General features: G+C 39.8%; 1 protein-coding gene across 2 annotated transcripts in view; it reads left to right on the forward strand.

The window, feature by feature from the left end:
- Window positions 1-24,039, forward strand: part of col2a1b (collagen, type II, alpha 1b) — a 45,017-nt gene that overhangs the window by 13,330 nt on the left and 7,648 nt on the right. For both annotated transcript variants that reach the window (XM_076110965.1, XM_076110966.1), the window contains 32 exons: window positions 1,035-1,088; window positions 1,761-1,814; window positions 2,880-2,933; window positions 3,024-3,077; window positions 3,357-3,401; window positions 3,523-3,576; window positions 3,892-3,936; window positions 4,126-4,179; window positions 7,169-7,267; window positions 7,540-7,584; window positions 8,934-9,032; window positions 9,201-9,254; window positions 9,584-9,691; window positions 10,007-10,060; window positions 11,829-11,927; window positions 13,496-13,549; window positions 14,588-14,686; window positions 15,003-15,056; window positions 15,373-15,426; window positions 15,853-15,906; window positions 16,121-16,174; window positions 16,599-16,643; window positions 16,732-16,830; window positions 19,218-19,325; window positions 19,546-19,599; window positions 19,822-19,875; window positions 20,105-20,158; window positions 20,332-20,385; window positions 22,582-22,689; window positions 22,840-22,893; window positions 22,980-23,033; window positions 23,448-23,609. In XM_076110965.1, the coding sequence (XP_075967080.1) occupies window positions 1,035-1,088; window positions 1,761-1,814; window positions 2,880-2,933; window positions 3,024-3,077; window positions 3,357-3,401; window positions 3,523-3,576; window positions 3,892-3,936; window positions 4,126-4,179; window positions 7,169-7,267; window positions 7,540-7,584; window positions 8,934-9,032; window positions 9,201-9,254; window positions 9,584-9,691; window positions 10,007-10,060; window positions 11,829-11,927; window positions 13,496-13,549; window positions 14,588-14,686; window positions 15,003-15,056; window positions 15,373-15,426; window positions 15,853-15,906; window positions 16,121-16,174; window positions 16,599-16,643; window positions 16,732-16,830; window positions 19,218-19,325; window positions 19,546-19,599; window positions 19,822-19,875; window positions 20,105-20,158; window positions 20,332-20,385; window positions 22,582-22,689; window positions 22,840-22,893; window positions 22,980-23,033; window positions 23,448-23,609 (2,187 nt within the window). The remainder of the gene's footprint in view (window positions 1-1,034; window positions 1,089-1,760; window positions 1,815-2,879; window positions 2,934-3,023; window positions 3,078-3,356; window positions 3,402-3,522; window positions 3,577-3,891; window positions 3,937-4,125; window positions 4,180-7,168; window positions 7,268-7,539; window positions 7,585-8,933; window positions 9,033-9,200; window positions 9,255-9,583; window positions 9,692-10,006; window positions 10,061-11,828; window positions 11,928-13,495; window positions 13,550-14,587; window positions 14,687-15,002; window positions 15,057-15,372; window positions 15,427-15,852; window positions 15,907-16,120; window positions 16,175-16,598; window positions 16,644-16,731; window positions 16,831-19,217; window positions 19,326-19,545; window positions 19,600-19,821; window positions 19,876-20,104; window positions 20,159-20,331; window positions 20,386-22,581; window positions 22,690-22,839; window positions 22,894-22,979; window positions 23,034-23,447; window positions 23,610-24,039) is intronic.

Here is a 24,039-nt window from a genome sequence, read left to right on the forward strand (position 1 = left end):
AACCAATCGCCTTTTATTTAGTTTTTATTTTCTGTTCTTCTTACAAGTCCTACTTTTAGTTTTCTCCCTCCTTGCTGGCCCAGGTCTACCCTCAATCACCCCTAACTAAGCTTCCAGAAATCACACTGTCCACCCTCCCCTGTCCGTCTCGTTTCCTCAGTATGTAGACAATACAGGCAGAGTCTCCCCACCGCTGTGTTAATCTGCTCCTGTGGAGTTCAGATGTGCAGCCTCTGTATTATGACCATTATGTGTGATTAAAATCAAGCTTCCTTCCAGAAAATAACCTGACCGTTGCAGACGGGTCAGACACGTGTTTGTGAAGACCAGAGATCATTTCGGCTTTTGAAATCACAAGAGCAGAAAATTAGCAACAAGATGTTTTGAATGAGCTGAATCTGATTAGTATTATAACCTCATTTATACTGTCGCAGGTCAGTGTGTTATTCAACGTTAGCACTTCAATGTTGTTTTTCTGCTTCGTCAAAGACACAAAGAAACAGAGAGAAAAGTCATTTAGATGGAAAAATAATAACAGAACCAATAAGATGTATCAGCACACATTAAGTGACAAACATCTGAAAGTTGTACGAAGGATTTTAGGAGAGGATATTAATGTATTTGTTCCATCTTTTTGGTCTAATCTCGCCAATAAATCCTGCTGGTTCTGATCTCATTAAGAATCATTATATTGTCATTATTGTCTAGGAATGTCATTACTTTGATGTGCTTTTATACACAGGCTCACATTAATCAGAAAACAAATGTCATTGTAATTTAGATCAGCAAGATAATATCATTTTGATCAATGTCAGACAAAACTGCCACAGCTGTTCATGATTAATAGTAGTAAACACATTGTTAATGGAAGCTTCTGTCAACGAGTGTAAGTCAGCGCTGTTTGTAAAGTGAGAGAGAGCAGGAGCTGTCACCACACGCTAGGAATGATGAGTCTGAACGATGTGATGTTGCCCTCTGTTGGTTGTGAATGGGAACTTGTGTCTCACCTTTGCTTGTTTTCTCTTTACTAATAGGGCCACATGGGTCCCCGTGGCCCCTCCGGACCTTCTGGAAAACCTGGAGATGATGTAAGTCTGTCTGTCGCAACTGTGTAAAACTGTTAATATATTACCAACAAGTAGGAACTCTGACAAGGCTGATACATAGTGAAGCTTATTTAGTGGCTATCCTCATATCATCTGCTGTGGATGTAAAATGTACTGCGATACCGCCATAGAAAATACAGGATTAAAAAATTTGCAAATATATTTTACATTGTACTATATGTATTGTTTGAATCAGAAAATAACAGTCCATAGACTTTGCAATTGTTGGTTAAACTAACACAGCAACTATGACAGACAAACATCAATGCCAGACATTTAGGCCTTTACCATATTCATTGAATTATTATATTGATTAGACTCAGACTGCATCAGTCAGACATAGAAACAATGGACGGATCTTTTATTGGAGCATATATTTATTTATTTATTTGTTCAACATCTAATTGACATATTGCTTTTTTACCTGACACGGGGATCATAAATGTAGTTCCTACCTTTAGCCACATGATGGCAGCAGACATGACATGTCACATTGTGTCCACTAGGAGCACTCACTCCCACCATTGCATCAGCTACATTAAATATACAGTACCATATTCTATTTCTAAAAGGAGCACTTGCATGAAATTCATGAATTCACCTTTTTTATTTTATATATGTTCACGTAAATTTTCTTCTCTGTTTCTGTTTTAGGGTGAGGCCGGCAAGTCTGGCAAATCAGGCGACCGTGGACCTGCTGGACCTCAGGTGAGATTTCTCAGCCTGTTGATTCACACTGACTGCTTTTAAAGCACTGGACATTTTGGTAACGAGGAGTCTCACTTACTGCAAGCTTGTATTGTGGGTCTCTCTGGTGATCTACAAGCAGCCTGATTTGGGGAAACTGCACAACTTTTATCTGAACTGAATAGTGATGCTGTTACTTCAGAATAACGTATTCCATTCAAACTGACAATGTACTTTTACTTATATTCCCTTTACATTGATTATACCATAAAGCAGCTATCCTCTCACTAAAACTGACAGACTGTGATTAGAGAGTTCATATCTGTAAATTACTTTAATGGTAATTACATTCTGAGTTGCAGATGGAGTCATTTATCATCTCAAGCCAAGATTTAGCGCATTTTTCTTTTTGGTCTGAAGATCCCATGTGGCTAATATTAGTTGGAGCCAAAACTGAACTATAAAAGTACATTTCAATAGATAACCTAATTTAAATAACTGCTTTAAAACTTGTTTAATGTGTGGGGGGAAATCTATCCTGATGTCATCTGGCGCCCACTCAGTGAAGGACATCTTGTTAGCGACATTATTTTATACTTTAAGCTTCATCTTCTTTCCCTCTGCTGGGGTAGGCACGCCTAGCTTAACCACTGGCACACTAGCAATAAGTGTGCAAGAGTTTTTTGGAATAGTGCCCTCTTATCCACATGCCAGATTCACAGTCAATGACAGTTGCGTGGCCTGTTATTTACTTTATTTTGATTGATTTTTTTCCCCACTCTTATTCCGCAAAGACCCACCCTACTCTGCCTCTGACTGGCTAGTACTTGTTGCCTTCTTCGCAGAATTTGTTAAGTTAATTGCTGATGAACAAGATTGTTGGTAGGGTTAATGATTTCAACTCAAAATGACATATCTGTTGGAGATTTAAATTTTGATATTGTATTTTAATTAAACTTAATTTTAACCATGATGTTGATATGATACCCCGATTACCAAAAACATTTTAAAAAGGGTACTTCATATCAAAAAGGTGGCTTACTGTTTGTTACTCTCCTGCATCATCTCTCCTCTTGCATCACATAGGGAGCTCGTGGATTCCCAGGAACTCCTGGCCTGCCTGGCATCAAGGGACACAGAGTGAGTGTGTTGGTCGACTTTTAATGATTTACAGGACAATTAGGTGGTTGTTTATCGTTTTCCTAACTGTCCCTCTGCTATTTCTTCTAGGGTTATCTAGGTATTGATGGTTCAAAGGGAGAGACTGGATCTGTTGGGTCCAAGGTGAGATTTTTTCATTTGCATGTACGCACTGTTTTCCAGTTAATTAAGGCACCGCTTCACCGTATGTTTATCTGTATGTGGCGATGGTGGCGACCAGAGTAAAGTAGATACAGCATAGCAAAGTACTCTGTATAATACTATATAATCAGGAACAATTGGTATGAGATTATTTTTTCTTTGATTACAGGAAGAGTAGCTGTTGCAAAGATGAATAATAGACTGGCTTTATTTAAGGTTTCCCTGCTTTACTAACAGCCAAACGTCTCTTCCTCTCTTTAGGGAGAGTCTGGTGCTTCCGGAGAGAATGGCGCTCCTGGACCGATGGTGTGTAATGCTGGACATCACAAACACAACATGTGAAAACAAAATCAAAATATGTACAAATCCAGTCTCTGCTATAATGGTGAACTAAATAAAAGTCTTCTGCTCTCCTTCACCTTCACAGGGACCTCGTGGTTTGCCTGGTGAGAGAGGCCGTCCTGGACCCAGTGGAGTTGGTGTGAGTGTCGTCGTTTTATCTCAAACCTATCATCTGATTAAAACCAGATGGATTAGATGCTTCACTTTGCTTTATTAGTGTCCACAACAGAGTTAGGCAGCATATTCTTGGTATTAATTCAAAAGAATTATGTTACTTGTAAACTGGCTCTTGCTAATAATTGTACTGTAATTAAGAGGAGTTAAACTCATTGTGTCAGTCGTAATCTTTTACTCCCCTGTACCAGTTTCCTGATTTGAATAGCTTGTGTAAAAGGAATTAATAATAAAAAAAAGTATTTTATACTATATACTAATAATATATTGTTTATTTCAGGGAGCACGTGGAAATGATGGCTTGCCCGGTCCTGCTGGACCCCCAGTAAGTGTCATTCTCAGTCTCATTTCATTTGTTTTCATAATTTTGTTTGAGATTTACTGTGTATGAAATCCATCCCCACCTCTCCGCACACAAGCCTCTCTGCAGTACGAAAGCAGTCTCTACACCTCTACACCTGGATGTGTCAGTTATTAATAGCTGAGCTGACAGAATGTATTTCCCTCTCTGTAGGGCCCTGTCGGTCCCTCTGGAGCTCCAGGCTTCCCTGGCTCTCCTGGTTCAAAGGTAAGACAAAGAAGTTACCAAAAAATTACCCTTATTTCCTCCTCATCTTCACCTTTGTTGTGTTATTCTGCCAGTGAGTAAGTAACTGTGTATGTCTCTTCCTCTGGATGAAAAAAAACAACTAACCAGCATAACTGAACTTCCAACCTCTTACTTTGGATTTTTCTCTCTACAAAAACAACGTTGCGTGTAGCAGGTGCAAAAAGATGGGTTTTGTGTATTCTATGTTGTTAGTATAAAAGACTTTCTTGAATCACAGTTAATATCTCAGAAAATGGCGGTACACAGCTCAGGGAGGATTTTACGGGGACAAGTTGACATGCTTAAGTGAAATGTGAGACAGCTGCTCTGCATTGAAAAGTGCTTTAAGCCGCCATCTGTGTGGAAAATTATGGAGGAGGGGGTTTTAAAGTGTTATTTTCCTTCTCCCACTCCCTCTCACTGTCTATTTCTTCTTTTCTCTCTATGCTTTGCATCTGATTTATCCCTCCTGTATGGCAGACAGGCTCAGCTCTGCGCTCGAGGGCCCAGGGCTGGTGGTTTGCTTTCTTCAAGCCCCTTGATAGTTTGGGAATTCTTTTAGGAATTACAAATGGAGTATCTCTTTACAAAATCCAGGAGTTTCCCGTGAAGTAATCAAGGCAAGCTAGGCTCAAGATGTGAAAATGTGCGTCTGTGTGTCTGTCTGTCAGCTTACATCCATAAACACTTTGTTTGTCTGCAGGAGAATCTGTAGACCTGTGTGTGAATGTGTGTCTTTGTCTGACTTTACAGTATTCTAGGAAGTATCCCACGGTGAGGAATGTTAAAAATCTCACATTACTTTACAGTGTTGTACCTTCAGGATCCTGAGAGCTCATTAAATGCAGCCTCGTTTTAGTCTTTTCCTCTCTGAGTATTATAAGAAAGGCGTTGAAGTTAAAAAGGTCCCAAGACTAACACAGTAAAAAGCTAGCAAGACAAAAACAACATACTTATCTGAACCTCGACTGAATAAACCGTGCTGCTGAACTGAAAAGATCTAACCCAGACAACTTTCATAAAGTGCCATAAAACTGGCAGACTTCCTTCCTTTGTCCCCTTTTTCACCTTCGTTTCAGAGCTAGTAAAATATTGGCCATGACAGCAGGCTTTGGGAAAAGAAAATTGTATACACTACATCACCATTTTTCCCAAACACTGTATTATGTCATACTATTGAGTCTGCAAAGTCTACCAAGCTGCAGCAGTAGCGTAGGAATTCAATTCACCAACATGCTGAAAAAGCTGCAAACCACCTGTGTGTTAAAACCTCAGTGTCCATAGGTTAACACATGGATAGCACACTTTTTAAGAGCATTGAAAAGACAGACAATAGAAAATTGTGTTCATTTAAATGCTACTAATGCATAAGCATTAAAGAAATGTGTTGCTGAACAACAATCTGCTTTTAGGTTTCTCAAATGAATACGCAATGTATAAATTCATTTTAAATAGCTCTTATTATGTGAATAGTGTCTGTGCCGAGTTGATATATTTGCTCTTGCCTCATCAGAACACTGCTTACTTAGAGATCAGAGATGGACCTAAATCCATCAACAGGCTAAGAGGGAGAAGAAGAAAGTGACACGTTCAAGTACTAGGCAATTTCTTATCATGAAAAGCAGCAGATGACAATGCGTATAAGTTAAAGGTTTGCAGTGATACAATGCATAAATCATAGAACAGCACACTTTAGATGTAAGGTAGGCTAAATAGTGTATGAAGAATAACAAAGCAAGATGTCACATAAAACACTTAAACATTACAGGTGAAATGAGTCTCTGTTAAGCTGAATATGAAGTGTGTGGAGAAAAATGTTTGTGACAAAAGCCTTGTGTGTTTCCTGTCAAGCCACTGTTACAAAGAAGTCATTGATAAATGGGCTGTGAGCCGGACAAGAGCGATATGAAGTTCAAGTTCCCAAAACAACAGCAACAAAGAGGATATTAAAACACAAAACAACTGAAACCAAAAGAAAAAAATGTCTCAGCAAATACTTTAATCTAAATAATTTATATAGATAGATGACAGCTGATGAGACATTAGCAGCCAGAAGCAGAAAATATCACCCCGAGGTATAATCTGCAGCCAGAAGCACACAAACTACGGCAAAACAGAGCCCACAGACATCAACTCATGACGTTCGATACACGTTCGATACACGTTCGTAATGGAAAATAGCAATACTTAGCCTGTGAAGTAAAGGTAGATGTCATGTCAGGTAGATAGCAAATTGAGAGTGGTGAACAGAGTCGAGGTCTCGGTGGGAAAACTGATTATTTTCCCCTCGGTTTAGCTAGCAGTTTTGTTCAGCTGTCAGATAAATGTAGTGCAGTAGAAGTATACAGTGGCATAAAAGTAAAATAGCCTACTCAAGTAAAGTACAAGTACTTCAGAAATGTACTTAGGTACTCTGTTATTTATGTCTTGTTACAGTTAAAGCAGTTTACCATTAAAAAGTGGATTCTATATCTTACTAAGACAGCATTTTCATATGTTATGCTATTTATACTCTTCTGACTGCACGATTACAGCTAATGTCACAAGTATGTTAAGAACACTCTTTCAAACTTTCTGTTTTTAAGTTAATCAATCTTATTGGATGAGTTAATCTTTCACATATGTATACAGTGTTTTGTTTTGTATTTTTGTTTCTGTTTTCTAACCTAAAATGTACACACAAAATTTTGTTGAGCCAATTTTTTTTTGTATTTCTACCTTTAGGGTTGTGTTTATGTTCCTTAACAGCCTTCCCTCGATTCATGTTTGAGACTATTTGATTTGATTTAAAAAAAATAAAAGGTAAACTCAGTTCAAGTTTGTAATTTGTAGCTTGTTTTCTGTGGGATTTGTCTGTTTTATTTGACCTAATTGCCAATTATGATGTACTTAAACTTCCCAAGATCTTTGCTAACATATTAATTCAATAACTTACCGTTTTTCCTCTTCTCTCTCTTTTGCTAACCAGGGAGAAGCTGGTCCTACTGGTGCTCGGGGTCCTGAGGGTGCTCAGGGATCCCGTGGAGAGTCTGGGACTCCTGGTTCCTCCGGACCTTCTGGCGCTTCTGTAAGTGATGCTATGAACACGTATGTGAAAGGAAAAACGTAGTATATCAACTATAGCAAAGCATTACTGAAAAGGAAATACCTGTTGTCATCTAAATTTCAGGACGTATTTTGAGGCTCTGTCAACTACTGTATTTAGTTTGTTTGCAGGTGATGGATAGTTTGTAGATCCGAGCTGTAGAAAGGCTATTAAGGACAAGATATTTTAACATCAATCAGAATAATCACTGAATCAGGGCCAGTTATGATTGCTTTGTCTCTTTAAATCCACAGGGAAACCCTGGTACTGATGGTATCCCTGGATCCAAAGGATCATCTGTAAGTATAAAACTGTTGACCTATTTCAAACTGACTACCACTGACTGGGTATTTTCATATATGATGTTATGCATGTCATGTTTTCTCACAGATCTAGAATGCATAAGTTGCATATCTGACACATTTGCTTTTAAAAGACAGAAGGCCAGGACTATTGCATCATAACTGATTATGGACACCTCGAAGGGTATTATCCCACTTATACCATGGTCAAAGAAAAAACTAAGACTGTTAGTTTACATGCACTTTGCAACCACAATCTAAAGTTTCACACATGCCATACCTCCATTTCCCTGGTAACACGTGAGGGTATGCTAATACCCGGAACAATACCATCCCGTTGTTTACTACTCCAGTAAATAGGACAAACCTCAGATAGGACTTGCCTACAGGAGACATATCAAAACCGCTCAGCTCAGGGCCAGAAAACAAATGCTATGCTAGCAAGACCAATAGTCAATAACATAACGTATGTTTGTTAAACCGTAAATATAAGTTGACAGCATGTAACAACACTAGCTAGCTATCCAGTCCTGTTATTGTCCCCAAATCAACATCTAGACTTTGACGAAATCCTGATTAGCATAACACTAGCATAAAGCTAATGTCATGCCCGCAAGATTTAAAGTCAGTAACATCGCGTCTGCCACGGCTGACAAACTGCAGTTGAATAGTGAATAGGATGTGAGGGGATCGGTTATGTATTACAAGGTATCAGTGAGTTCAGAGGAGCAGTGTCACTTTCTTCTTAAAGATTGTGTGTTTCATTCTCCACCCTGTGGTGTTCAGCGGATGAAGCACCGAAGAACTAACGTTGTAAATTACCGCTAGATGATCACATGTTTGCAGCCAGCGCATTCATTTCAAACGGTGAACAGACAAGTTTCACTTAAACTACTTGGGCATTCAGTGCCCATTGAGTATTCAGCACGGTCGTGGTACAAATCGCAGTACGTTTCAGATAGACAAACTACAGATTCCAGTCTTGCAAGGTCCGGCGTTGTGTTGAATACTGTTTCCTCGCCGATATGTGTTTCCCCCAACATAAACACCTGAACCTGAACCAACCCTTATCCCGCCTAATCGCTACGCCCAACCGCCATGGGGGGCGCTATCATTTTGACAGAAGGCCGGGACACAACATTTGACAAAATTCTGATTATGAAAAACTGGTCAGCCAAAATCAGAGGCGTTTTAAGAATATTTGCTTCATGAACAGCATAAATTCCCTTTGAGTTTTCTTCCGCATTATCAAAAGTTAATACTTACAGTAAAACCAGTGGTAGTGTATTGTAGACTACATCCATTCAGATGGATGGTTGGCTGACATCATGTCTCTTACTCTGTAGGGTGCTCCTGGTATTGCTGGTGCTCCTGGTTTCCCTGGACCCCGTGGACCTCCCGGGCCTCAGGGAGCAACTGGACCTCTCGGGCCCAAAGGAACATCTGTATGTACTCAGTGAATCTTTCAGTTTAGGTCCAATGTCCAAGTTTATAACCAGTTTGAGATTTATATTTGCTGCTGATTTCATACTCCAAATAATAACCTGCAGCTTTCTCTTCCTCTCTCTATCATTATTTTCTCTCTTCCTATCTATCTGTCTGTTCTTGTTTAGGGAGACCCAGGTATCCCAGGCTTCAAGGGGGAGTCTGGACCTAAAGGAGAATTTGTGAGTTTTTCTTTTACTTGTCTCTGTATTCCATGCCTGATTGTTCCCCTAGTCATTGAAATCAAAACATTGATATCTACTATAGCACAGTATCCAGCCAAACAATAAGTGTGGATGATAAACTTTTAAGATCAAGTATTTTGAATAAGCAGATTATAGGTACTTCAAATGAGATGACCTAGTATTTCTGAGGGTTTCTCTGAGAAATACAAAACATTATAAACAAAAAGTGATGTGCGTTTCTTTGTGTGCTGCTGAAATATGTTTCCTCACATTAAGTCTTCCTTTCTGCCTGTAATAACATGGTCTGTTGCGGATGTGATTTTCAGGGACCGGTTGGTCTGCAGGGAAGTACTGGCCCACAAGGAGAAGAAGGCAAGAGAGGACCTAGGGGTGAGGGTGGTGCTGCTGGACCACTTGGACCTCCTGGAGAGAGAGTGAGTACCATCTAACTGGTTGAAAACAAGTTATTTTACAGCCTAAGTAAAAGGGAAATGTGTACGTTGTTGTCGCTGTATCAACGATGAATTGCGTAAGCGTGTATATCGCGCATTTAGGCAAAATATTGGTGAGAGTGAAACTGTTTCTGCATTTTTAATGAGGATAATTTCAAAATGATAAAAATTAAAATGAAACCTTATTTTGTTGGCCACCATCTAGGAACCTGTTTAAGGACCACAATGAGATTCAGTGACTTAGATATTGTTTTTTATAATTATAACCCTGACTCTTGTTTTGTGTTTTCTGTCTAGGGATCCCCCGGTAACCGTGGTTTCCCTGGTCAAGACGGTCTGGCTGGTCCCAAGGTGAGCATCACTACAGACCCACTCGTTCCTGAGATATCTCGTTGTTATTGCTGTTGGAACAGAGAATCTGCTCAGAGAAAATGAACAAACCTGGCAGAGGATGATGCTGCAATATTGTCATTGGTTTTCCTTTATATTTATTTTGTCAACTGTGGTGAGAAAATAACATTTCTGAATCACCTCAATCACAATATTGATCCATATTGTAGCACTCATACTACTTAAATATCCCATCACCATAAACTGTAATTCAATTTCACTCAGTAGCCTTTAAATCCAACCATGGAGAAGATTAGACTTCCACTATTCTAGTCCTGTTGAGTAGTGTAGTGTCATCAAAACTCAGAAATAAGTCCTAGATTGTAAGTGTTTGCAGAATTTAAGAATTGACATTATTCTGCTGCAGCACTTTTAAGAGAGCAGAGTCAGCACTCTTTGGGCTTCAAACTGGCCGTAAACATTACTGTAGGTTCTCCCCCTTCCCAGAAAATGGATCCACTTCCACACACCTTTAAGACTCTATAGGTGGTGAACCTCTGCAGAATAGGGTCAATTGCAGTTACATTACATTACAGTCATTTAGCAGACGCTTTTATCCAAAGCGACTTACAATTCAGAGTCTATCACATTTCTACACCGTAGGCACAACTACGTGAGCAATTTTGGAGTTTAGTGTCTTGCTCAAGGACATATTTCTACCTTCAGGCACCTTTACAAGCATTAGTGACAATAACACAAACTGTAAAAGATCATATCAATTGAGTAAATGTCTGGCATTAGTTGTCAAGAGACAACAATTGAGTATATGTCAGGATAATGCCCATAGACACTTCTAGATGAAATACCTGATGTAAAACAAGTTGACAAAATGTGGCAAAATAGTGTGCAGAAAAGACAAATGTCAATTTAATACAAGCATTTCTCAAAGAGCTAGAAATCTAGAAATTATGTTTTGAAAATAAAAGAATGAGCTATACAAAATTGTATTGTAACCTTTTCATGAAAGAGAAACAGCAGTTAAATGTTCATTTTCCTAACATGATATTTCACTCATGTATTGTATTGTAAAAAAAAAAATCCCCCAAGAGGTTAAGTAAAAATTGCTTTCAGATGCATAATGCACTTACATCATTTTGGCAAAAAAAATTATTTATCATTTTATTGACTGAGTTGTCCCTGATGATCTCCGAAAGATAATCCTCCACCACATTAACTCTTAAATCAAACAAAACGGCACAAAGTGTTGATATTGTGTTTGATAAAGTGCATAATAAGAGAAGTGCCTCTTCAAGCTTCACACTGAACTTTAACGAGTTAATGAAGTACACGATAAACCATATTTACAGTAAAGAGTAAAATTGATCAGCACTTCTGTTTCTTCATTAGTATATCTGAAGCTCACATACAGGCAGCGGTGATACATATAACTCCCCGTGTTGGCCACAAGATGGCAGCATAGCTCTGAACCCCGTCATGCACTGGTGACCTACATGTCCCAAATTGCCAAAGACAGCATCTCATTTAACATTATCTTCCCCGCACAGTTTCATTTATACCAAAATGAATGTGTCAGACTTTAGTCTTCTCATCTCCAGCAGGTCAATGAAACGCCTTCACACTTTTATAAGTGACACGTGTTTCCTTTGAGCTTTGAGTATTGAAGTGATTGACTGAGTGACCAACTCTTTGTTTTATTCTCTCTCTCTCTCTCTCTCTCTCTCTCTCTCTCTCTCTCTCTCTCTCTCTCTCTCTCTCTCTCCCATCACAGGGAGCCCCTGGTGAGCGTGGACCCTCTGGTGCCAGTGGTCCCAAGGGTGCCAACGGTGACCCCGGCCGTCCTGGAGAGTCTGGTCTGCCCGGTGCCAGAGTAAGCAATTCCCTTATTCATAGTACCACAGAGATGGATGTTGATGATCTGCAGAAATTTGCTTTAAAACATATAGAAATAATAAAATAATCTGTGATTTTAGTATCAACACAATACACACAATGCCAGATCTTATCCATTCTGCAGTAATATTTAGCAAATGATTATCTTGCTGAAGATCTGGGCTTGTCCTAACTCGTTGTTGAATTTTAATTCTCAGCTGAGCATACCATTGCTGTCCCCATTTGATGCTTTGTGACAATGCATGTTTTAGTTAATCCAATGGGTATTTAAAATGTTAATTTATATTAAGAAATAAGAACATTTTTCTCCGACTACAACACACAGAGAGGTGGAGTAACATTCTCTGCTCACGTAGACATTACCCCCCCCATATCTTTACAAAGCAAATATTGTTTGCTGCTATATCGATGTGCTAAATCCCATATATTGCACCTTTAAAGAGTGAGGCGATTGAATTTTGCACCTCCTTAAAGTTGGGAGACTCAAAATAGATTCAGAGAAAGAGTCAGAATTGTATCAGCAGAAGCCCAGATATCATGAGTTTTAGTCCCTTGCTCCCAAACACGCTGGAACCTACAATGCAACTGACTGCATTTTTCCATTAAATTCTACCTGCCTGATAAACACCCTCATATCTCGAGTTCCAGGTTGCAGCCCTGGCTCTCTGTTTTAGATTTGAACCAGGACATTGTCAAACTCACTATGTACAGTTTTTAAAAAAAAAAGGATATCTCTGATGATGCAGAGATATCATCTTTTTTATTTCACTTATTCACTCTTCTTCCTTGTCAAACCTGGCGCCTTCACTACCCACAATGCAATGCGACCATTGACAGCTCAGTTGGAGACTGTAGGAGGAGTGTTATGTTAGTAGCAGCTAATGTAGCCTTGTCTCGCTAACCTCAAGTAGAGATGAGGAGCGGACTTTACAGGTATGATAAGCTCACGTCTTTCTAACCCCACACCTCAAGATTTTTCTCATTTTCAAACTTATGGTCTTAAGACGCAACTAACACTGACTCAGCTGACACAAGAGTGAATTTATCAGACTTTGCACAGCTCCCTTTGGTGACACAAAAGGCTTCATACAACTTTTTCACATATGCAATAGCTCTCCAAGACCTGTAAACAGACTTTGATGTTTGAAATAGGTGGAATTCCCCTTTAACAAGTTGAAATCCCTATCCCTGAGAATACAGTCATGAATGGTTTCCACTGGACAGCATTTGCGCTTCCCCCTGGAGTGATTCAATTACCCAACAGCAAATATTAATATTCGTGTACCATCAGCACAGAGGAAGTTTGAAAAAAAGCAACTGTAGGGAACCGAGGCCATTAATGCCAGTTACCTTAAATATGCTCTCATTTATATTTTACATTTCCATCAGTAGGCGTTGAACTGATGCACACAGAGCCAATCGGAGGTGTAAATTCAGTTTCCCACAGTGCCATATGTTCCCACCTTTATTTAGCATGTGCCTGCATGGAGGGGTCTGATGACTCATGCTGATTTCGTCTGTGTGTCTGTTCTCTTTCTCTGACAGGGCCTGACTGGACGCCCTGGTGACGCTGGTCCTCAAGGCAAAGTTGGACCTTCTGTGAGTGCACTTTTGTTGTAATGCGGTTGCTGTGTCTTTGTAAATCAACAGGAATAATCACACCTCACTCAGAATTACAGGCTGTGTGGTTTTTTTCTTTTTATATTATATTTAGAACAATCAGGGAGAGACCTCTAATTTGATCAAATGTGCTCTCCTAACGTAATGACTCATAAGTGGTTTAATCAAATTGGATCGCAGGAGACGTATCCACTCATTATCCACCGCGCTCTATAGAGTCTCACACACTGTAGATTGATTGTAGCTCATTCTCAGCTCCACTTGGTCCTTAGGTTGCTAGACGTGCTCCCATTGTTCATCATTTCATAACTGAGTGGAAAGTCCTATAAAAATGCTCTTCACTGAAACCTCCATAAACTGAATGGTTTTCAATCGATTGGTTCCTCGTGTTGTCTGTGTAGCTGATGCTTATCATACATCCTACAGTGCGACCCCACATTTTTTGATAGACATGAAACACTTTGAAAAGGTAGAGCTGCATTTTTTCATATTTTTTATGTTGGCTAAATCAACATTATTTTCATGTTTGCTGTGACTATGTTTCATTTCAAACATTATGGCTTACTGACATATTAAGCAGGGGTTTCTGAACTGGCATATGGTCAGACTGATTGAGGGATTATTTTACCTGTTTGTTCTTGGCTTCCAGGCTTTCCAGTTTATCCCTGTGGGGTCTATTTATTTATTTATTTAGGAGCAATGAAATTTTAAATAAATTGAGTAACCGTATCCTGGGGCCATGCTGGACATTTCTCTGATAGACCCCCACACCCAATCACCCCTCTCCATTCCACATCCCCAGTATAAATCCAAGTGTGATTGGATTTTCCTCGGCTGGCTCTTACCGCTCACTATCAGACTCATCTTTTTCTAACTGCTTTTTACTCCTCACAAATGTCATCATGACCACAGTACTTGATGATTTAATTGGATTTCTCTGTAACAACATTTTGGTTATCATTTGTAGTTCTTAAATGTGCTCTGTAAATAAATAATAACATGACTTTACTTGACCAGGGAGGTTCTGGTGAGGACGGTCGTCCAGGACCCCCCGGCCCACAGGGAGCCCGTGGACAGCCGGGTGTCATGGGATTCCCCGGACCCAAGGGAGCAACTGTGAGTGATTATATCAAAAGCATAAATTGTGAATGTGTGAACAAGATAAAGGTGTAATCTATATAGGAGCAAATTCTCACCTAATAATAGATTGTGGGCCAATAGAACATGTTTGGTTGTCTTGGTTGATTTATTTTATTTCTCGTCTCTAAAAGTAAGTCCCTGAATCAAGAACAGAAACTCCACATGTTCAGCAACACCTGGAGTGCTGGTGGACAGTTTTATGCCATTTCACCCACTCTCCTTTCAAAATAGATGCAGAACGGAGCAAATTTCTGTGACTAACATTGCTGCATTTTGTTTCTGTTGTGATTAGGGTGAGCCTGGCAAGTCTGGAGAGAAAGGACTGGGTGGAGCTCTTGGTCTGAGAGTAAGTTATTCATCTTTTCTGCTTCCAAATGGATCTTACAAGTAATGTTATTTCAAAATACAAAAAAAAAAACATTCAGTTGATCAGTGGGTTGTTTTGTATCCTCTGACTACTGTGACTCTCCATTGATCTACTATTATTTCTGCAGTTCAGCTTCCACATGAGAAGTTGAAAAGCTGTATTGCAGCTATCAGAAGTCTATCTAGTTAATAGCATCACCTTTGGCCTAACTGTTATTATCTATCTATTTGACCACCCTCTCCCTGCATCTCCTCCCTCTTTCCTCCCTCCTCCCTCTCTTCCTTCCTCTCCTCAGGGTCTGCCTGGCAAAGATGGAGAAACCGGCCCTTCTGGACCCCCCGGCCCTTCTGTACGTATCTCTATCTCCCCCATCCCATTCGATATAGCTTCAACACTGATATTATCTTTCCCCTTTTCTCCGTCTGAAGAAACCTTTGGTATCTCTATTTCCCAGACTGCCTTGACAACGATAGCTCTGTTTGGACAGGGGAAAAAAAGTCCTTGATTCAAATGTCTGGACATTGTGAGACGGCATTACTGAAACACAGACTTTCAGCTTGTTTTAAAGTTTGTGTTTCAGTGCGCTAAATAAAAGAAAACTTTAGATGTAAGATGTAAAAGAAAAAAAACAAAATTATCCCTTTGTAGTGTACTTATATCAGAGGTACATAAATGACACATTTAGCTAAATGTTCCCACCATCTAAAACATCAAAGTTGAATGTGGTTTATGATCGATATTGATAGTGAGTATTGATTATGAATTATCTGTTTAGGGCCCTGCTGGAGAGAGAGGAGAGCAAGGACAGCCTGGACCCTCAGGTTTCCAGGTGAGACTATCTGCTTAAATCTTTAACCTGAAATGGATTGTTAAAGTAAACGAAGCTGTTTCTCTAATTATGGCTACGAAATTGCTTCATAAATATTCCATCCTACCAACTTGTGCTGATTTATTGCTGTACATGAAATCGTTATGATTTTTGTTCATTTCTGACTCATTGTTGGTTTTTGCTGACATCTTTTTGGTTTCTCTTCTGTGCTCAGGGTCTGCCTGGACCTCCTGGCCCCCCTGGTGAGGGAGGCAAGCCTGGAGACCAGGTGAGTGCACCTTTTCTATTGAAATATAGCTCAAAAAGGCACATAAACTTCAGTGAAAATACTAGTTCTGTCATAGGCTTTAAGAGCAGAGACCCTAAAAGTAATTTGGTAGATGCTGTTATCCAAATGACTTCACACTACAGAGGCTCCTTTACTCACAGCAGTATTTTTCTACTAAACTGTTAACGGGGCACTGCTGTAAAAGAACAGGTATGCTCAGCCAACTTACCCTGTATGAATACAGGTTCAATACAAATGAACAGAATTAAGCCCTTTCTCCACCATTTCAGTGATTTTGAGTTAGTAGTAGTAGGAGTAGTAGTACTTCTGAGTTGTAGCAGTTCCTCTTTACAAGCATACATGGCTTGATTTGTCGTATACTGATCCTGTATATCTTTTCTTTGAACTCCTTTTCTCCTGTAAGGGTGTTCCTGGAGAGGGTGGAGCTGCTGGTGCTACTGGACCCAGAGTAAGTTGACAGTTCGTATTTAACTTTGCTAGTGTTTGACTTATTGATTATCAGAAATGCCGCTGATTGCCCTCGTATTGCCGTTCAGGGTGAGCGTGGTTTCCCCGGAGAGAGAGGAGCTGCCGGCTCTCAGGGTCTGCAGGGACCTCGAGGTCTGCCTGGAACTCCTGGAACTGACGGACCCAAGGTGAGTCCAGCATTCGGCTTAAAACCAAGAAAAGACAGATTTTCTATCTTTAGCGCCTGAGGTGAACTCACACCACTGGCAAATAGCCTACTGTGGTACTATCGCCAGTACTTACTTATCAAATGCAACAGCAGCAACAGTAATAACCTCAGGTGTTTGTGAGTTGAGCTCTGTTGACTACATTCAGTGTTTTTCCCCCCAAAAAAGGGTTTATTTGAGGTGGTAAGGCACCCAGATCCTTGTCTGGTCAGTAGATGTTTGTATGGGGTTTGCTGTATGAAATAGAACCTCTGCTCAGTTGTTCTTCAATAAACATCAAAAGTGCTTTCATTTTGGGGAGTCTGATGGGTCCCAAGATGATTAACAGGAGTGGAAAGAAGAAAAAGTAATTATACTTATTCTTTTCAAACTTACTCCCATTTATTTTTGGGGTCTCAAGAAATTATTAAAATGAATTAAGATCATGAGAGATTGTTGAATTGGTCACAACCAGCAGACATTACGCAACGTGTGAGAAGTAGACATTGCTTTGTTTTAGGTCACCAACCATGACCCTAAACTTCCCCGGGGACCTTCGCTACGTGTAACTCCTCATCTCTTGCCCCCACAAATGCTGCCAAAAAGTACTTAAATCTCGAGGAATCATTGCCCTCATTTCTAAGGATGTTGAGAGTTTAATGTAAATAGATTGAAAAAAATTGAGGCCATCTTGCAATTGGATCACACCAGCTGCGGGCCCTTGATCTTCAAACTCGACCTTTGTTTTGATCTCAGCTAGACACCTGTACAGTTTCGTGACTGAATCTTCCACGATTGCGATGCTATCGCAGTAATAAAATATGACCACAGACAGAAATATAAACACCTGGCAAAGTACTCATAACAGCCTCTGTTAGAGCTGCCAACCAAACCTTTCCATACAAGATGCTATGATGAGTAGAATAACTGTCACCGGTGATTCAATTTAGGGCACAGGGATAAACTGAATTTAGGGGTTTAGGATTGGAGGAAGAGGCGTGTCTATATATAACATCACCATAATCCAAGTCAGACAAGAAGACGGCCTCTATCATTTTTGTCGGACCTTGCTGACAAGTGGGTCAATGTGAAATTTAAATATCCAGCTAGATACCAAGATATTTATACTCCGAGACCCTCTCAATACTGTGTCCTTGAGCGAGACACTGAACCCCAAGTTTCTCCCCTGGTGCTTTACAGCAGCCCACTTCTCCTAATCACTATCAACTGGATAGTGCACATTTACATAAAACAGACAAACAAAAAGAAAAAATATTACTGAATTACTATTGTAATAAGGATCTGCATGATTCAAGACTCCTTACCTGCATTCAAATACTACATTTAGTGAATTTATAAAATGTGAGTATTTTAGAGAGAAATAAGATCTTCTCTACATTTCTGAACAACCGGTTGCTCAGCGTATTTCCAATCAAGCAATACAGTCAATTTCTTATCAGCCATCAACAAATTCCAGTCACGGCAGTAAGTGGTCTTAACTGCACTGTGAGTATAGAGGAAGAGCTCACAGCAGCTGCAATTCTCCCTGATGGTTTGTTATCTGGTCAGATTTTAATCCCAGTTCATAGGCTTTATTTCCTTAAGGTCAGACAGTAGCGGATAGAGAGGATGAGGATTATAGAGCTGACGTGAGGATGGCGATGGGGGAGGCACGAGGAGACAATCCGTAAATCTAAGAAAAATGAAGACCGACTTGTTGCAAGACACAATTTAATGACTGGAGAAAGGCAGCAGAGTTGGTGTTTGTGTGTCTGATCTCCAGTCTGAGGCTGCAGTAGAAAGCACTGCTGATAAGCCTGACAACTTCTGGCCAGGACTAGGCCTGCTGGAGCCACTTATAAAACAATCAAGCCTGCATTTCCCTCCGTTATCTTGGCTTTGATATGTGGAATAGAACATTTGTTTTGATAAAAGTCATTCTACTTGAAATACGGAATTAAATGTCAAATCAAAAGGAACATTTAGTATTAGAGTTTTCTCTTTGTCTAACATTGTTAGAATAATTAGTTGATTGTTATATTGTTTATTATAATCCAGCAACTGAACAACCTGTCAGGTGAATAATATTACTATCAGCTTTTATTCTTTCAGTCCTCTCATAACCTTGAACAGAGCGTGCCTAAACAAAGATGGCCGCTTGTCTCTTTTGTTGATAAGTAGAAGCCTTCTCACGCTGCAACAGCACCATTTTTGTGTTTCTGACTCATGTCCTAATAAACACAAAGTCTGAAAACAGTATGGCACCGTCATACATCTGTAGCAGGTACTACACACAGTCATTTAGTTTACAAAGACCCTGAAGTACCTTTTTCTGTCCATCCTCTTCATCTATGTCTGCTTCATAATAGGGAGCCATTGGACCTGGTGGAGCTGGTGGAGCTCAAGGACCCCCTGGCCTGCAGGGTATGCCCGGAGAGAGAGGAGGTGCTGGCGTTCCTGGACCCAAAGGAGACAGAGTAAGCCATGATGGGAAGAAAGTGTTAATGACTGAAAATATTTTGTATTCATATTTATATCAATGTAATTAACTAAAAAAAGAAAAATTCATTATAAAATAAATGTATTTATATTAATAAGATATCTGTATTTATATTTTAATGAATGTATTCATTAAATAGTTTTGAAGTTTTGCCGATACCCCTGAAAGGTGACTGACTTGTATTTATATTCCCATAGGGTGACCTCGGAGAGAAAGGACCTGAAGGTGCTCCCGGCAAAGATGGTGGCAGAGTGAGTGACTGTCATTGTGATCATCGATAATTTCTCAGTGTGGCAGTAGTTCCACTCATGTCTTGAATAATAAATGTCTAGTCCTTTTAAATCTTTATTTACATTTTGTATCTTTTGTTCTTGCAAATGGGAACAGGAACTTTTTTGAGGGCTGATATCAAATCAAAATGTTCATTCTTGTGCCAAATCTTGTCATTAACCTTCTGCTGTTTCCTGTCACAGGGTCTCACTGGTCCCATTGGTCCTCCTGGTCCTGGTGGTCCCAATGGCGAGAAGGTGCTTGTTATATCATTTTAATCATCATATAGCTATTGGCAAGTTATCACTGTAATATTTTCTCACAGAGGTTTTTATTGAACACGGTGTTGAGTTGTACTTAAATGTCTGGCTGTACATCATTTTAAATGATTGTGGCAGTTCCAACTGTGTTTGTCTGCAATTCTGTCGGCACCCACTGTTCACAGCTCAGTGTGTGTTGCTGATGCTACTGTGTTTTCTTACTTAGGGTGAATCTGGTCCTGCTGGTCCTTCTGGAGCTCCTGGTACCCGTGGTGCTCCTGTAAGTGTCACAGAAACATCACTCAATAGTAGTTTTTGTAAGATTTAACACGATAGGTATAAAAATGTAGCTTTCTATGTTGAAGTTTTCAACAGATTTCGCTTACCTTCAGTCAGCATTGCAGCCTAAACTAACCGCTGAGTGTGCGTTTCCTCTCTTCCTTCCTCTTTCAGGGGGACAGGGGTGAGACTGGACCTCCTGGGCCTGCTGGATTTGCTGGACCTCCTGTAAGTAACAATAGCAACACTGACCGACACTCAGCTCTGCAGAAGCCTCAAGAGCATGACTCCAGGGTCATAAACTCAATGTCAAGACATGTAGTCTACGGCCTTGTAGTTTTATTCTAGGACATGCTGGCAAGCTTAAGAAAGGTACAGCAATAAATATTGAAATTGAAATAAAAAAAAATAAAAAATAACTTATGCTATTGCTCTCTTTAAAGTGTCAAAGACATACAGTGTCAACCACCTGACCTTTTGTGACCTGTATGTGAAAGATAGAAACTAAGAAATAGCATCAAACCAGCAGCTTGGCTTCTTAAATATGGTTGAATAACACCATAGTGTTATTCTGTAGTGTAAATCCAGTTCAAACCTGAAAAATAAAAAAGTAGCACGCTTTAAAATAAACTAATTACACAAAGTTAGTAGTAGTAAAATATTAAGCGCAGCCATTATCAACTCCTCAAATATTGATTTAAAAAAGGATGTAATTAAAGGATCGGATTTATTCACAATGGATCTACAACAGACCTCAACACCTTGATAAAAATCAAATAATGTTGTCATGTGGTTATTTTATTCCCTACACTTAAAAACTCATCTCGTGTTTTGTTGCCTGGAAAATGAGCCGGCCAAAAGAGTCATGAGCGAGAGATGACAGACATTAACACAGCTTTTCTTATTTCAAACCTCCCGTTTATTTTATTTTTTTCTAGAAACACTTGGACATAATAATAAAGACATAATTGTCTTTACCTCGGTTTTAGGCCTCTGTGACTCATTTTGTGTCTTACCAAATGTCTTGTCTACCTCAGTGTGTTATTCTGTGGAGATAAATGAGTGTGTAGAGACAGTTGGAAGTCTTTGTATCACTTATCCATTTAGTTCCACATAAAGGCTCCAGGCAGACATCAAATAAATGTTTTTAATAAGCCGCATCCTTACAAATGTATTTTCATCAAAATTTCTGTGGCAACACAATTTATCATACTTTTTTTTCTCACGGTTGCACTATTATTAAATATTTAATTTATTTTGTGATGAATAACACTACAAGGTGTCTAAATCATTTTAGGTTCACAGCTCAGAGACTAACATCACAGCTCATCACCAAACAGACTGAGAACAGACACAGTCTATGTCACCTTTGCTGAACATCAGCCACTATGGCCACAAGTGACAATTACACAATACTATTAGATGCTTAACTGTAGTGCAACAGTAGCACTGGGAGAGAAGACTCATAACGTCAGCGAACCGACTCAGTAATAGCACCTTTAATAGCACAACTTTATTTATTCAAAGTTTGCTATAATTAGCTATAAGCTACTGGTCACACCAGACCAAATACCTGTGTGTTTTATTGCTCATTATTTTAACTTTTTATTTACAAGAAGAAGAAGAAAAAAGATATGTCTTCTTTCAAAAGTCATATATACGTACTTTTAATGTACAACATCACAGAAGCTCTGTTGTCCAAACTGAGGCAGCAACCTTTATTACTCCTTCACAAGGCAGGACATACCAGGTCCACTCCTTCCATTATTACCTTTCACAACAAAAGCCTTAGTCATTAACAGTACTGTATGTACACGCTGTAACTGTTTACCAGAGGGAAGTCAAATTCAGTCAAAGCTCAAATTCAATGAAATAGCTTAAAGTAGCTTAGGTTATACAACAATCCACCTCAGACAGACTGCCAGACGCTGCTCTGGGTCTCTGGTATCCCAGTAGTTGGTCCTCTGCCTGCGCCAATCTATTCAAAGCTTTTCTTAAAAAAAAATGCTGCAACTGTCGCTGCCGGTATGAATAGTTTTAATGCAAAATATTTGCATGCAAGTATTTATTTTTGTTCGTTACATCCCGGTGTGTAAAGCGATTTAATATTGCCCTTCCACAAAGTTGAGAGACATGCAGGAAGCACATTAAAACAGTTGCAAAAGCAGCAGAGGAATAAATGATTTTTTGTTCTTAGTACAGGTCAAACTCCAATACCATTGGGTCCTACATTTTCCACAATGTACCTTAATAGCATCTTTACAGAGCCACAATGAAAAGTACTAACCATTAACTGACCTTAATGTGTATAACTGGTGGAGTTCCCTTAAACCAAATGTATTTGAGGGAATCTAGAAGCATCTATCCTCAATTTAATGGCTGACATATTTCATTCATTCAACTGTTTCTGTCATTTTATTTCAGGGTTCTGACGGTCAGCCAGGAATCAAGGGAGAGCAGGGAGAATCTGGACAGAAGGGTGACGCTGGGGCCCCTGGACCTCAAGGACCCTCTGGTGCCCCTGGACCTGCAGTGGGTGTTTTTCTGGACTTTGCCTAAGCCCTAAATAATGAGGGTTTAAACCTAAATCACAGTTTTTGGAACAAAATTTCAGTGTTTTGGAATATATATCTATAAACCATAAAATAAATGTCAGACAGTAAAGTATCTTTTCTCTTCCAGGGTCCTACCGGTGTTTTTGGACCTAAAGGTGCTCGTGGTGCTCAGGGACCTCCTGTGAGTGAAGTTTTGAAAATATCTTTATCGTTAGCAGTTATGTCAGAGTATTTATGGCTTTGTCTAACCTAATCTTTCTCTTTCAGGGTGCCACTGGTTTCCCTGGAGCTGCTGGCCGAGTTGGACCCCCTGGTCCTAATGTAAGTTTGCTACTACACCCAACATCAAACACATGGCTGGGTCCCATAACCCTTCAATAGATAAATAAATACAGGACTCTGATATTGTCACAAATTTACAAATAGTTTGACTGTTAATTTCGCAGTATACCATATTTTTACACAGACTTCTAGAATAAATATACTAAATTCAACCTTTATTATTGACTGTGGAGATAGTAGATTTGTTATTCAGTCTCTGAATGAAATTGGGTACGGGGAAAGAAGAAGCAACAAGGTGCAGCAGAACAGATAAGGGAGCGTTTTCTAAATGCCACCTGACTTATTGTCACCTAAGAAGCCTTTTTAATTTGCACCATGTATTACAATGTAATGTTGTTTCATGCATGCCATTTCATTTTGTGTATGTTAAGTCATCCTCCTCACTTGTTCTAGGGTAATCCTGGACCTGCTGGTCCTTCCGGCCCATCCGGTAAAGATGGACCCAAGGGTGTGAGGGGAGATGGTGGACCCCCAGGCAGACAGGGTGACGCTGGGCTCCGTGGTCCAGCTGGAGCTGCTGGAGAGAAGGGAGATGCCGGAGATGATGGTCCCTCTGTGAGTTTGTCATACTTTTAATCACACTCCTCCGTGTAAAACTCAAGACTCTTCTGGGCTTTTAGATAATCTTTAATTTCTTGACCTTGTAGCGCTTGAAATACCATTCCAATCCCTCCAGCACCCACATATTTAGCCACTCTAACTCTTCTCTCCAGACTGCACATCTCCTTGAACGCAGGTGTCCATTATATAAGAAAATGGTTAAATGTGTTTGTTTTCTACATTTCTGTCGACTTTTACGTAGCTCAGCCCAAAGAGCCAATTTCATCAGTAATGGACCGCAGCAGAGCACACTCTCCATTCATACACAGAGCTGTCAGTGTCCATCACTGACTCTAATAGCAGACCAAGACATATGACAGCACAGGCCAGCACAAGCCCAGTGACAGAGACTAATGACAGGACCCCAGGCTTTTACCTTGCACAC

The sequence above is a fragment of the Anarhichas minor genome, unplaced genomic scaffold (genome assembly GCF_050575085.1).
Source record: "Anarhichas minor isolate MPS153535 unplaced genomic scaffold, ASM5057508v1 ptg000043l, whole genome shotgun sequence".
NCBI lineage: Eukaryota > Metazoa > Chordata > Actinopteri > Perciformes > Anarhichadidae > Anarhichas > Anarhichas minor.